The 11,173-nt window shown below is 37.3% G+C and overlaps 2 protein-coding genes across 3 annotated transcripts; one reads left to right on the forward strand and one right to left on the reverse strand.

The window, feature by feature from the left end:
* Positions 1 to 497: 497 nt before the first annotated feature.
* On the forward strand, positions 498 to 4,376 carry LOC113727285 (uncharacterized). Of its 2 annotated transcripts, none has more exons than XM_072076601.1 (7): positions 498 to 779; positions 960 to 1,114; positions 2,458 to 2,540; positions 2,644 to 2,730; positions 3,206 to 3,354; positions 3,445 to 3,576; positions 3,894 to 4,376. In XM_072076601.1, exons 2-7 carry the CDS (start codon positions 967 to 969, stop codon positions 4,081 to 4,083), a joined length of 789 nt encoding a protein of 262 aa, XP_071932702.1. In that variant the 5' UTR covers positions 498 to 779; positions 960 to 966; the 3' UTR covers positions 4,084 to 4,376. The 2 variants fall into 2 exon arrangements, with proteins under 2 accessions (XP_071932702.1, XP_071932699.1); XM_072076598.1 differs by having other exon boundaries at positions 501 to 779; positions 957 to 1,114.
* Positions 4,377 to 5,719: 1,343 nt separating this feature from the next.
* LOC113727293 (protein NUCLEAR FUSION DEFECTIVE 4-like) lies at positions 5,720 to 8,135 on the reverse strand. Its single transcript, XM_072076605.1, has one exon. The coding sequence runs from the start codon at positions 7,839 to 7,841 to the stop codon at positions 6,060 to 6,062; it is 1,782 nt and encodes a 593-aa protein (XP_071932706.1). The 5' UTR covers positions 7,842 to 8,135; the 3' UTR covers positions 5,720 to 6,059.
* Positions 8,136 to 11,173: the final 3,038 nt, after the last annotated feature.

Raw genomic sequence — 11,173 nt, forward strand, 5'->3', positions numbered from 1 at the left:
CTTAAAACGGTTACTATTTCTTGTGTTGAATTTTTAAAATATGAGATTAATTAAAAAAAATAAATAAACACAAGGGAGGGTGGATAAGACTAAATAAAAAAAAATATATAAATGTAAAAGAAGATAATAGTTGTTTGTATGTGTATGTATATATAGTAAATTAGGTGAATATTAGGTGTGTTAACAAGTGCGCTAAAAGGCACTGTTAGAAAAAACCATCTTAAAAATGATGAATTTTTTATATTTTTCATTGTGTCATTTTGTGCCATAATTGCTGCTAGATTTAACATGTATGGATCACCTATATCATTTGCAAGTACTGGATTCAATTAAGTCCAAAATACAACTTTCTTAGTACTAGATTTAATCGAGAGTGAAATATTAAATAGACTTCCAAAGAGATTCTTGCAAAAAAAAAAAAAATCAAAAATAGAGAGTGAAATATTAAATAGACTTCCAAACAAGTTATAAATATTTATTGTTACGGAGGATTCAATACTAAATTCAAAAAACGGGTTTGGGTAACTGGGGCAAATAAACCAATCCGTTTGTGATCTTTTCTCTACTGGGTCCTGGCCACTGTCACCACCTCCACCTCCAACCTCCGCAAACACTACTCCTTTGCCGTATTCCCCCAAATCCACCACCACAACATTGCCCCATTATTCGTTCCCTTAAACTTCCCAACTTGTTTTCGGTTGAAGTTTCACCAGCACGAGCAGATTGTCTTCCGCCGTCGCCATCGGAGTTTCCTTCAACTTCAACCCCTTTTTGTCGAGGTAGAAAATATAGCATGCTCATAAATCCTCTTTGTTGTCGTTTTGAAAGAACTGAAATTGAAATTGGGATCTAATTGCCCAAATAGATAGGAAAGCAGAGAGTTATCAATTCTAGGGTTTTTTTAACTGCAATCTGAATTGCAGATTAATCCCTATTCTTTGGTGGTGTATGTTTAGTAGGTGAGAGATGGACTTTGAAAAGATAGAGACAGAAGTGAAGATTCATGTACAGAAATGGGTAGGAGAAGCTCAGTTATTGATTCAAAGGAAACCACCAGCTCAACTTTATGTCGCCGTTGCCGTAGTCGTGTTCACCATGCTTTTACTCATACTCAGTAATATCCTTTTCTTTTTGTGCTTTGCTTATTGGAATTTTCTGCTGTACTTTATTCTGCTACCCTAAAGTTATTTGTTGAATGAACTGTATCAATTTTCCTGCATGTTTATTACACGACGCCTTAACAATTAAAGGGTGTGACTTTAAAGCGCTGTTGTACTTGATGAGATTTGCAGTCTGCAAAACCGGTTAAATTGATCACAAACTAGGCAGTGGAACATGAAAGGCATATTTTCCTATTCTTGTAATTTAGGTTTAAAGGTTGAGCAAGTGGTGTTACGGATATATAGATCAAACTATTTATTTAAAATGCGAATGAATGCTATTTGGAGTTTTGATATGTGTAATTAGTCCTGGAAACTGTAGGTTTAAATTAGGGTGCAAGATGTAATCTATCTGGCGTGTCACCTACATAAAAGGTTTAGCAATGGTAACACTTTGGTTGACGATGAAATTTTCATTTTTCAGTTTTTTGCATGACAGCCGCATACTTATAAGTATTTGCTTAGTTAGAACCTTTTTTTATTCCCTTTAACCTGCCGATGGGGAGCGTATCTGCTGATTTAGAGTTGCTTCATTTATGTTTGTTGGTGTGCCCTATAGACCATCTTAGTTATGCTGAAAATGGTGTATGTTAATGATATTGCCAAATGTAGCTTTTCTGGTTCTGGTAAATGCATGGTGGAGTTACCATACAGTAGATTTCCATTGACCTGTGAGATTCAGAAGAAACTTTCATGTCTGTGGATACACATGTGTACATCTGAGCCCTGTGTGCGTGAGTGTGCTTATCATATATTTTCAATGTGCTGCATGCTGCTCTGATAATAATGTGCTCTTTTGGCCTATTTGATTTCTTTGAGGGCCACAAGTGTACCTTTATTTTAGTTTGAGTTAGATTTAACCATAACGGCTCATATCTTCAAAAGAGGAGATTGTGCCACATTTAACATTAATTTGTCTGTCTGGGCTACTGTAAATTGTCTCTGGTGAAGAGACGTTGTGTGAAGCATGAAATTGCAATTATGGATATGATTGAAACAAGGCATTTGATTTTGTTTTTAGTATTGCATTAGGTGAAACTAGATAGGCTCTTTGTGCGCACTTTTTTCAGTGAATAGTTTTTTCCAGCATGTAATAACTTCAAGTATATCGACTTACTCTGTGCAGAAAATTAAAAACTGATGCCTATCATTTGCTATGATAAATGCTTTTTTCCCCACGTCTATGAGCATTGATTGATTGGAGGATGCATGTTTTCTTGTGATATTTATTACTTTTGGAATGTTTCTTCCTGCACAGAAGCTAATGAAGTTTATACATATCTTGTTGATATTGCAGTTAAACTTTTCAAACGCAAAACATCTAATACCATTGTGCTCACTGGGCTCAGTGGAAGTGGAAAAACCATTCTCTTTTACCAAGTAAGAATTTAGTATAATTAGGGTGCCTGGTACCTCTTGGTGTTAAATTTCATTAACTTGATGTGTTTCACTATTGACATATTGTTCGTTGCCTTTATCAAAGCTCCGTGATGGCTCCTCTCATCTGGGTACTGTGACATCTATGGAACCTAATGAAGGCACCTTTGTACTGCACTCTGAGACAACCAAGGTAACCTGCTTACGCCAGAAGCATGCATGAGCATAAAGAAACTTCAGATACATTTAGGACACTGGAGATGCTTGCTGCTGAGTTTTTACTGAGAAGATATCTGATCTTGTCAATAACACAAGAAAACACACCAGTTTATATTAACTTTTTTGCTATCCTTGTCAGCTCTTATTGCCCATTCTTATCTCAGGAATAGAAAATTCTCTAGGTCTAGATAATACAACACAGAAAGTGCTAAAGATATCATAATATCTGACTTGATAAACCATGAAAAATATGTGTCACCATCTCATTGGTGATAGTGAAGGTGCATGTAGACATGTTAGTTGTTCTCTCGTCAATAACATAAGATAGTTGACCTGTCATCTAGTAGATTCTCCAGTTAGATATTGTGAGATGGAATCATTTCAACACTATTTTCCAGTTAGTAAGTTTTGAAGTGTCATTTAATGAAGATACTATCCTGGACTTGCAGAAGGGCAAGATAAAGCCTGTTCACATTGTTGATGTTCCTGGGCATTCTCGTCTTCGAGCCAAACTAGATGAGTTCTTGCCTCAAGCAGCTGGCGTTGTCTTTGTTGTTGATGCTGTGGAATTCCTACCTAACTGCCGTGCTGCCTCAGAGTAATTAAATCCGCCCTTGCGTTGTTTGTTCTTACCAGTGTTTATTCTAGATACCAATGTATTAGTATTTCTTATTTGGTATGTGCCCAGGTATCTCTATGAAGTTCTTACAGCTGCAAGTGTTGTAAAGAGGAAGATTCCACTTCTCATCCTCTGCAACAAGGTGGATAAAGTCACCGCACACACAAAGGATTTCATCAGAAAACAGCTGGAGAAAGAAATGTAAGCTCATCAAATCTGTTGTTTGGCTTTTTAATAATTAAATTCAAATTTTGTTCTGCGTAGCTTCTCTATGATTATTAGCTTTGGCTGTCAAAACCATCTCATGCACCAACTTGCTCAAGTAGTTTCAGATTAATACATATATATATTATTTCTGTGCAATGTTTTGCATGCTGTTGCCTATTTTGATGTGACTAAGTTGCGTCACTTAATAGCAATTTCAATTTCACTAATGACTTTTCATCTTCATTGATCGTCTATTTGCTAAATTTTTCAGAACCTGAGTTGTGGTTTTTTTAATTTTCTTGCTGATCTAGTGACAAGCTTCGGACATCAAGAACAGCAGTATCTGAGGCAGATGTCACTGATGAATATACACTTGGGACACCTGGTGAAGCCTTTGCATTTTCCCAGTGTCACAACAAAGTCGTCATTGGAGAAGCTTCTGGTTTAACTGGTGAGATAAGTCAGTTGGAAGACTTCATTAGAAATCTTGTGAAGCCTTGATTGGAGAGTCCATATTGTACCCTGAGTGGTTTCCTTCGATGTGAAAGAAGTACATCCTCGTTTTAATTTGCTGGAGATATGAGTGAGAAAAAGGACATTTGACCGGGTGAGGTGGCTCAAGTTTAGGGAAGAGAAAATGATGGTGCACCGAAAGTGTTTTATCATTGCACTTGTTTCAGTTATTAGGAAATATGTCTCACTCTAATGCTTGAGTAGCTCCGCTAAGAATTTCCTTTTGAGTGACATATATCTTATTCTTTGACACCTAATTGAATGATATGCATCATTAGTCAGCTTCTTATTGTAATTTTCCAGCATGTGTACTTGAGAGCTTGCAGTATTTAGAGCATGGAATTGGTAATGTAACTCCTGCAGTGGACATCATCAGAAATTGGGGAGGAAAAAAGGGTTTTTGCAATTCCTTGTGCTTTGGCACTGGCCATAGAGGCCTTTTTGGTTTTTTGCTTTTTCTTCAGGTTTGTCTCTTCTCAGAGACTACTAGGAGATAAGGAAGTATCAATTTCGAGTATTGCAGGCAAGAATTGAAGCGAAAATTATCCGATGGAAGTACAAATTATAGGAGACATTTTAAAAATTGTGCTTGTATCACATCACATACATGTTTTCCAATTAACTTTTTATACATTAAATCATTTTTAAAAAATGCTACAGTATTTTTATATTGTATTATCACTGTCAAATTCAAAATTTGTTCATGTACCATTCATTCAATCGTGATAGCGTAGTGATAGCGCGAACGCTGATAGTTTATATAAAATTTACTCTTTAAATAATACTCTACCTAAATACTAAGTAAGATTCACTTCTATTGTCTTATTGATACCCAGAACCCACAAGATGAAATTCTTTAGGTGCTGTGATGATCATTACTTTTTGAAGACGCGTTCAGTTCACCCGCGTCACTTCTAATCACAAGATTTCAAAAACAAGAGAGCACCTAGGCGAGGGATTGGACGTCACGTAACTTCAGATCAAGTCAATTGTTAAGGAGGGCAGGCTATATGGTTTGACATATTATTATCCCACAAATAGAAAGTTGATTTATTTGACAAATCCCAAATTTTCTACTGTATGCTATGCGCTGCTTGGCTATCATCAGCCACGGGCATAGAGAGACAGAAGATTATGCTAGAAAATTGACGTCCAATAGTGAAATTGTGGACGACCACCGCCGGCAGAGCACATCGATATAGAGATTCCAAACAAATGACGGAAAGACTACAGACAAACAGACAAATTGTGACCCCTATTTTGACAAACTCCACCGACATATGATTATTTAAATCCTAGACACTAACGGGCGTCGAACCTGGGCTTGTTGTTCAATCAATCGTCAGTCAGGTAAATTGTTGTGTGTGTGTGTGTGTGTGTTTTTTTGTCCAAATGGTTATATTCAATTCGGGTAAAAAGAAAACAGAAAATTCAAAACATCTACTGAATGACACACAGCTTTTGCTCATTTTGATTAATCTTTAAGTTCATCAGCACTAGTTTGGATATGATCAAATGAAGGAATCTTATCATCCCATTCAGAATACCTGGCCACTTCTGTACCATAGCGGCCAAAACAATGAGCTACTTCATTGGCATCTATTATCAACAACGAGCAGATTAGTTTGGACAAAATCTTGAAAAGCTTTATACTTTTGAGTTGATCGAGCAATACAACTGCATATGTTTGATGTAAATAAACTCTGGTACTTTGGTACAGATCCTCTTCTTCAAGGATTTGAGGAAAGACACAGAGGGTCAAGATAACCTCATGGCTTTAACATATGGAGTATTAGTTATTACAACCTGTAGCCGATGGCAAAAATCTATTACTGCACATCATGATGTTGGCAGTATATTTTACCTTCCAGAAGGTAGGGAAAAAGGTAAAAGCATAATCATTTCCTTCCCCTTTTATGGCAGCCAAATCAGGATTAAATAAATCTCCACAAATGCTTTCTTACTTACTTTGAAGTGGCCGTTTTGGATGTTGGCAATGTCATATCTGGATCATCATCTGCCTCTGCTGCATCTCTGAACTTTTTATAAATATCACTTCTGTAGAATTCTCTAGTTCTAGCAACCAAAATCAATGAAGCAAGAGCTCCAAACAGAGTAATGCTAGCCAATACGATAAAAGGCAACCTATAACATTGAGTTCCAATGCATGTCAGATCCTTCACGGATGACCTAGTCATTCCCCTCCTAGCAAGGTCTTTCAATGCCTCCCTATCATAAAGAGGTCCGGTGACCTTAACATTTAGGATATATGAGCCAAGAGGGCTAGCCAACTGTCCGCAATTGAACAACGTCGCGTAATGTTTCAGGCCAAAAAGCTCGGAAATGATGGTAAAAATCAGTGGCAGTTGTGCACCAAATGAGAATCCAATTATGATGGATGCTATATAAACCGAGCCATTGAAAGGAAAGGCAATAAGGAGATAGCCAGTGCAAGCCAAGAGTAGGGCAAATGTCATCATTAGAGTTCTTGGAAATTTGTACTTGACAAGAAGAGTTTCGGAGACGAAACCAGAAAAGATTCTTCCAAAGAAGTTCCATATGCTGAGAAGTGAAACGAAGGACTTTATGGTTTTTGTGGGATATCCTAATGATTCTCCTATCTGTCCCAAGTTATCCACTGCAGTTAAGCTTGATCCCAGTCCACAGAATGTTGCAAGAAACAGAACGAGCATATCAGTGCTCGAAAGTGCTTGTAGGATAGTGTAATCATCTCCTCTCTTTGGCTTCTTAAAGATGTTCTGGTACCAAAGTGCTGTCTGATTCTCATCAATCTTTTTGCTTGAAGATTGAGCTGCTGATGTCTGCTTTGGCTCAATTTCTAACGGTATCTCGATAGATACTGTAGGACTAGAAATATCAGGACGGTTTCTTTGCTTCCAGATTAGCCACTCTTGTTTAATGGCAATCAGTAAAGGAAAAAAGAGCAAAGCACAAGCCACAGTTGCACTTCCAGCATAAGCTGCTTGTGAGAAAGCTACTGCTTTTTGAAGTATGGTCATAACCATAAGAAACAATGCAAGCGCAATTGACACGAATAGGAAGTAGTAAAAAATGCTCAACTGATTTGGCTGCCTAACAACCTTCATTTCGCGAATCGTGTACACGAAAACCACCGACAAAGCAGCTGGAAGCCAAGCAATAAGAAGAATAAGAGACTTGGAATCATTCCCATACACAGCCAAGTATACTTGTGTCAAGATAGCTCCACTGAGTCCAGTGAAACCTTTCAATAGGCCAATCATGATTCCCCTGCTCTCGGGGAAATTTTTAACAGAAGTAACAAGAGCACCTGTATTGGCAAAATTTTGAGAGTTGGCTCCCACACATATATAGATGCACATCATCCAAACTTTTGGCTTGGCAATTCTCCCGGTGACAGCTAACCATATCATGAAGTAGCCAGCAAAATTCATGCCTGCACCAATCAAGAGCACAAGCCATGTTGGAACTACCTCATCAATAAGGCCCGATAAAACTCCAACATTTGCACCAAAGTCCTTAAAGAAGCCTAGAAGATTGAGTGTAGTTTGATCATATCCAAGAGAAGACTTTATCTCTTTAGAGTAAGTTCCAAAAAGATAAGTTGCACCAGCTCCAGCCATGATCAAAAAGGAGGCAAAAAGTGAGAACCATCGTCCTCGAACAACATGAACGGCAAAGGGGATAGCCCCATGGCCTCCACGGTGGCCGGTGCAATTACTATTGCTCATTTTTGCTCCCCCCATGTATCCTTTTCTCTATGACTATGAGTAGAAAGCTTGCAGAATTTCAGATGACCAGCACACAGACATACAAAGTTGGTTGGCTAGTTTGCAAAAATGTACAGCTTAGGCTAGGGTTGGTCAATGGGTGGGGTTGCAGAAGCTACCTCGGGGCAATGAAAAAAAAGGAAGCCTTGTGATATGCTGTCATCAACTCAAGGGCCAACGTGATTGCCCCTCGGCTATTCACTCGTTTATAGTGGTCTTTAGGATTAAATGAGTCTGTACCCTGTGCAAGGAAAAAAGAAATGTACATTCAAGGCCAAAATTTATTTACATCAACTGTGCAGATATATGTATATATATTTCTATTGGGATGCATCTACTGCCTCATTTGGATTGAAATTTTCATCCAAAAATTTTTATGTTTTTTATGAACATATTTTTAATCATATTTTTATGTTATATACATCGAATCATTACAGTATATTTTTTTATAAAAACTTAAAAAAACAGCAATCCAAACAGGCGATTCATTTTCACCCTAAAACATCCCAGATGAGACAGGAACAACCATTTGTGCCTTGACGCAAAATATGTGATAGGGATTGATTTTGGATGCAGAACAAGCCAAAAAAGAAAAAATGAGCAGATTTCAGAAACAGAAGAAGCCAAAACAGAAATAGCATAAATTGGGAGCGTAAACAAACAAAAAATTTTTGGATAAATTAATGATGATAGATGAGGCAATGAGAATTTATAATGAATCTAATTGCAAAAAAGCCCCCAGTGATCGGTTTCAGATAGGGGCTATGTTGAGATATGAAGCCCCCAGGCTGGATTTGCCTTCTTAGACAGAAATGTTGGACGTATTTAAGGATAAGCTAAAAGAAAAGAGAGCCTGGGCTGCCATTCTTGGTTGCTCCTTAATTTTCTCGCTTTTGTCACATGACTCGCATATGGCAATAGAAGTAAATACTCCAGAAACGGTGATTCTGGATAATTTCCAGCATCCATGGGCTACTAATCTCAATTTTGTGGTGTGTTTTCACTTTTCAGCTTGTAAAACTTTTAGTCGCCTAATTTTTAGCAATCAAGAAACTGGTGGTCCTCAGTTCCCTAGCCTCAAAATGATCTGGAAACTGCACGCAGCACATCCTGGAACTCTTGCTTAAAGGGTACCATTAGTTTACTTTCTTCTGGTGGCACAAACACGCACACTCTTTCTTTCAACTTTTTCTTGCTTAAAGGCCTAACAAGTTCCGAAGAACCCAAAAAAAAAAAAAAAGAAATAACAACAAATTTTCATGTTTTATAACTAAGAAATTATTTTCGACACAAGAAACTGAAACAATTGATCACGACCTGCATATACTAGATAGAAGGAAAGTGATGGCAGCAGGGGATGTATGATGTATTTCGATTCTTCTCGCCTCTGTTCATCATAATTTCGAGAAAGGAGGTGCAGCCAATCATGAATGCCATGAAACTGTAGTTGGTTACAGATGAGGGCTTATCAATCCATCGTCCTCCACTTCATCATGTTAGTGGACAATTATGTGAACTCAGTGAGCAGTAGCTGTGCTGAGTTGGACTAAACCAAATAATAACATGGTGGTGCATACTATTGCACCATAACAATTGGATTGAGGTGGACAGATTCAACTGAAGAGATCCTGATTCCTTAAATTAAAATAGTAGTACTACTAGTTCATGAATTGCGATGACAGCCCGACAGCTCCTCATGCATCTTAATCCTGTACAATGCACACACCTGAACGGACATTTGCAGATGTTGGTGACTGAATGCGACTCATACTTTCCAACATTCTCGTGAACTGGTGGGACGGTGGATACTGGACATATGTGACTACTGGATTTGGTTAATTACGAAGGGATGGTGACGGTGTATATATCCATTTTTGCAAACTTACAAGAAGTTGGAAACCTGATCAACTTGTCGAAGGCCATTTCGTCACAAGGTGGGACTTGCAGTCACAATCCCTCTACAGTTGTCGTGTCTGTGAGTTGTTCAAATTCTACACCTGCATCTGATCAAGGGATAATTTCATATTTCATAGGCCTCTCCCGAGGCTTATGATAATTGCAAACAATACTTTTTAAGTTTGCAAACTAAGATGATTTTCCATCGCCAAAAAATCTTAGTAATAAAGATTTCTGCCATATTTTATTCACGTTATTTATCCAATCGTCTTCTCTTCTTTTTCCTTCCCTTGAAATCATAACACTAAAAGCTCATCAACCACCACCACCATTCCTTCTTCCTACCTTGACTTTCAAGATCATTTGAGATAGGAATGCACTACTTTACTAGCAACTTATATTTCTTGCCATTTTATGTCCTTCCATCTCCTACCTTTTAACCTTTGTAAAATATTTTGAAAACTAGAAATCACCATCATTTTGTTATCTTCCTATCAACCCTAATTCCCCAATTCTCTATTCAAAACGTCACCAAAACCATCTCCACACCTTATGCCATGCATGGAAGGTTCTTTCGAGAGGGTCTTCTTTTTCTTTCTCTTTTTTTGAGAAAGACATGGTGACTAGGGTAGAGAATGAGGAATAATGGAATTGTTGGAAGGAGTGTGTGACTATGGAGCTATTTGGTTACGGAATAGGTGGTAGGATCAAGAAGGAATTTGAGGTAACTTGAGTAAAAGTGTCTTCCTAGTTTTCTCTAATTTTTGTTACTATTTTGTAATTTCAATTTAGAGTCCATTACTTGCCTTAGTGATGTTAGACTCATTATTTAAAGAAAGGAAGTTCTTGTCATTTTATAGCACTGAGGGAAGGTAAGCATAATTTTTAAAATCTAAAAAGTACTACCTGTAATTGTGGTAAACCTGAGGAGGGTTTATGAAATTATGCCTTTAATCAATTTACAAGGCGTATGGTAGTGTGCGGCCTTCAAACAGAGCATCCACAATGCTATTACACCTTGTGGAGTATAATCCACATGTTACGCCAGCATTCCATTTTCTCCTGTTTTATTACACTTTCACTCACAATGGATTACACTCCATAAGGTGTAATAGCATGGGTTTACAATTAAATCAAATATTTATTTTAATAATGCATAACTCATATCCCATAAATAAATAAAGTAATTTTTAAAAATAATGTTGTTATTTTTAAAAAATAAAGTACTAACTTTCATTAAATTGAAAAAATTGGATATGTTTTAAGTGTGTGAGAGAGTAAAAAAAATAATAGAGTAGAATAGTGGGATATGTTTTTAAACAAAAAAAGTGTTGTGTGTTTATATAGAAGGCTAAAATCTAAACCGTTGGATATAACCGTTGGAAAGCTAAAATGTGTTGTGTGCTGACAAA

Source organism: Coffea arabica, chromosome 1c (genome assembly GCF_036785885.1).
Source record: "Coffea arabica cultivar ET-39 chromosome 1c, Coffea Arabica ET-39 HiFi, whole genome shotgun sequence".
Lineage (NCBI taxonomy): Eukaryota > Viridiplantae > Streptophyta > Magnoliopsida > Gentianales > Rubiaceae > Coffea > Coffea arabica.

Excerpts from the sequence above, each read along its gene's own strand:
- LOC113727285 (XM_072076601.1), top strand. The coding sequence starts at position 967 with ATGGACTTTGAAAAGATAGAGACAGAAGTGAAGATTCATGTACAGAAA. Across the intron at positions 2,541-2,643 it reads AAACCATTCTCTTTTACCAA|CTCCGTGATGGCTCCTCTCA; the intron begins GTAAGAATTTAG and ends CCTTTATCAAAG. Across the intron at positions 3,355-3,444 it reads AACTGCCGTGCTGCCTCAGA|GTATCTCTATGAAGTTCTTA; the intron begins GTAATTAAATCC and ends GTATGTGCCCAG.
- LOC113727293 (XM_072076605.1), bottom strand. The coding sequence starts at position 7,841 with ATGGGGGGAGCAAAAATGAGCAATAGTAATTGCACCGGCCACCGTGGA.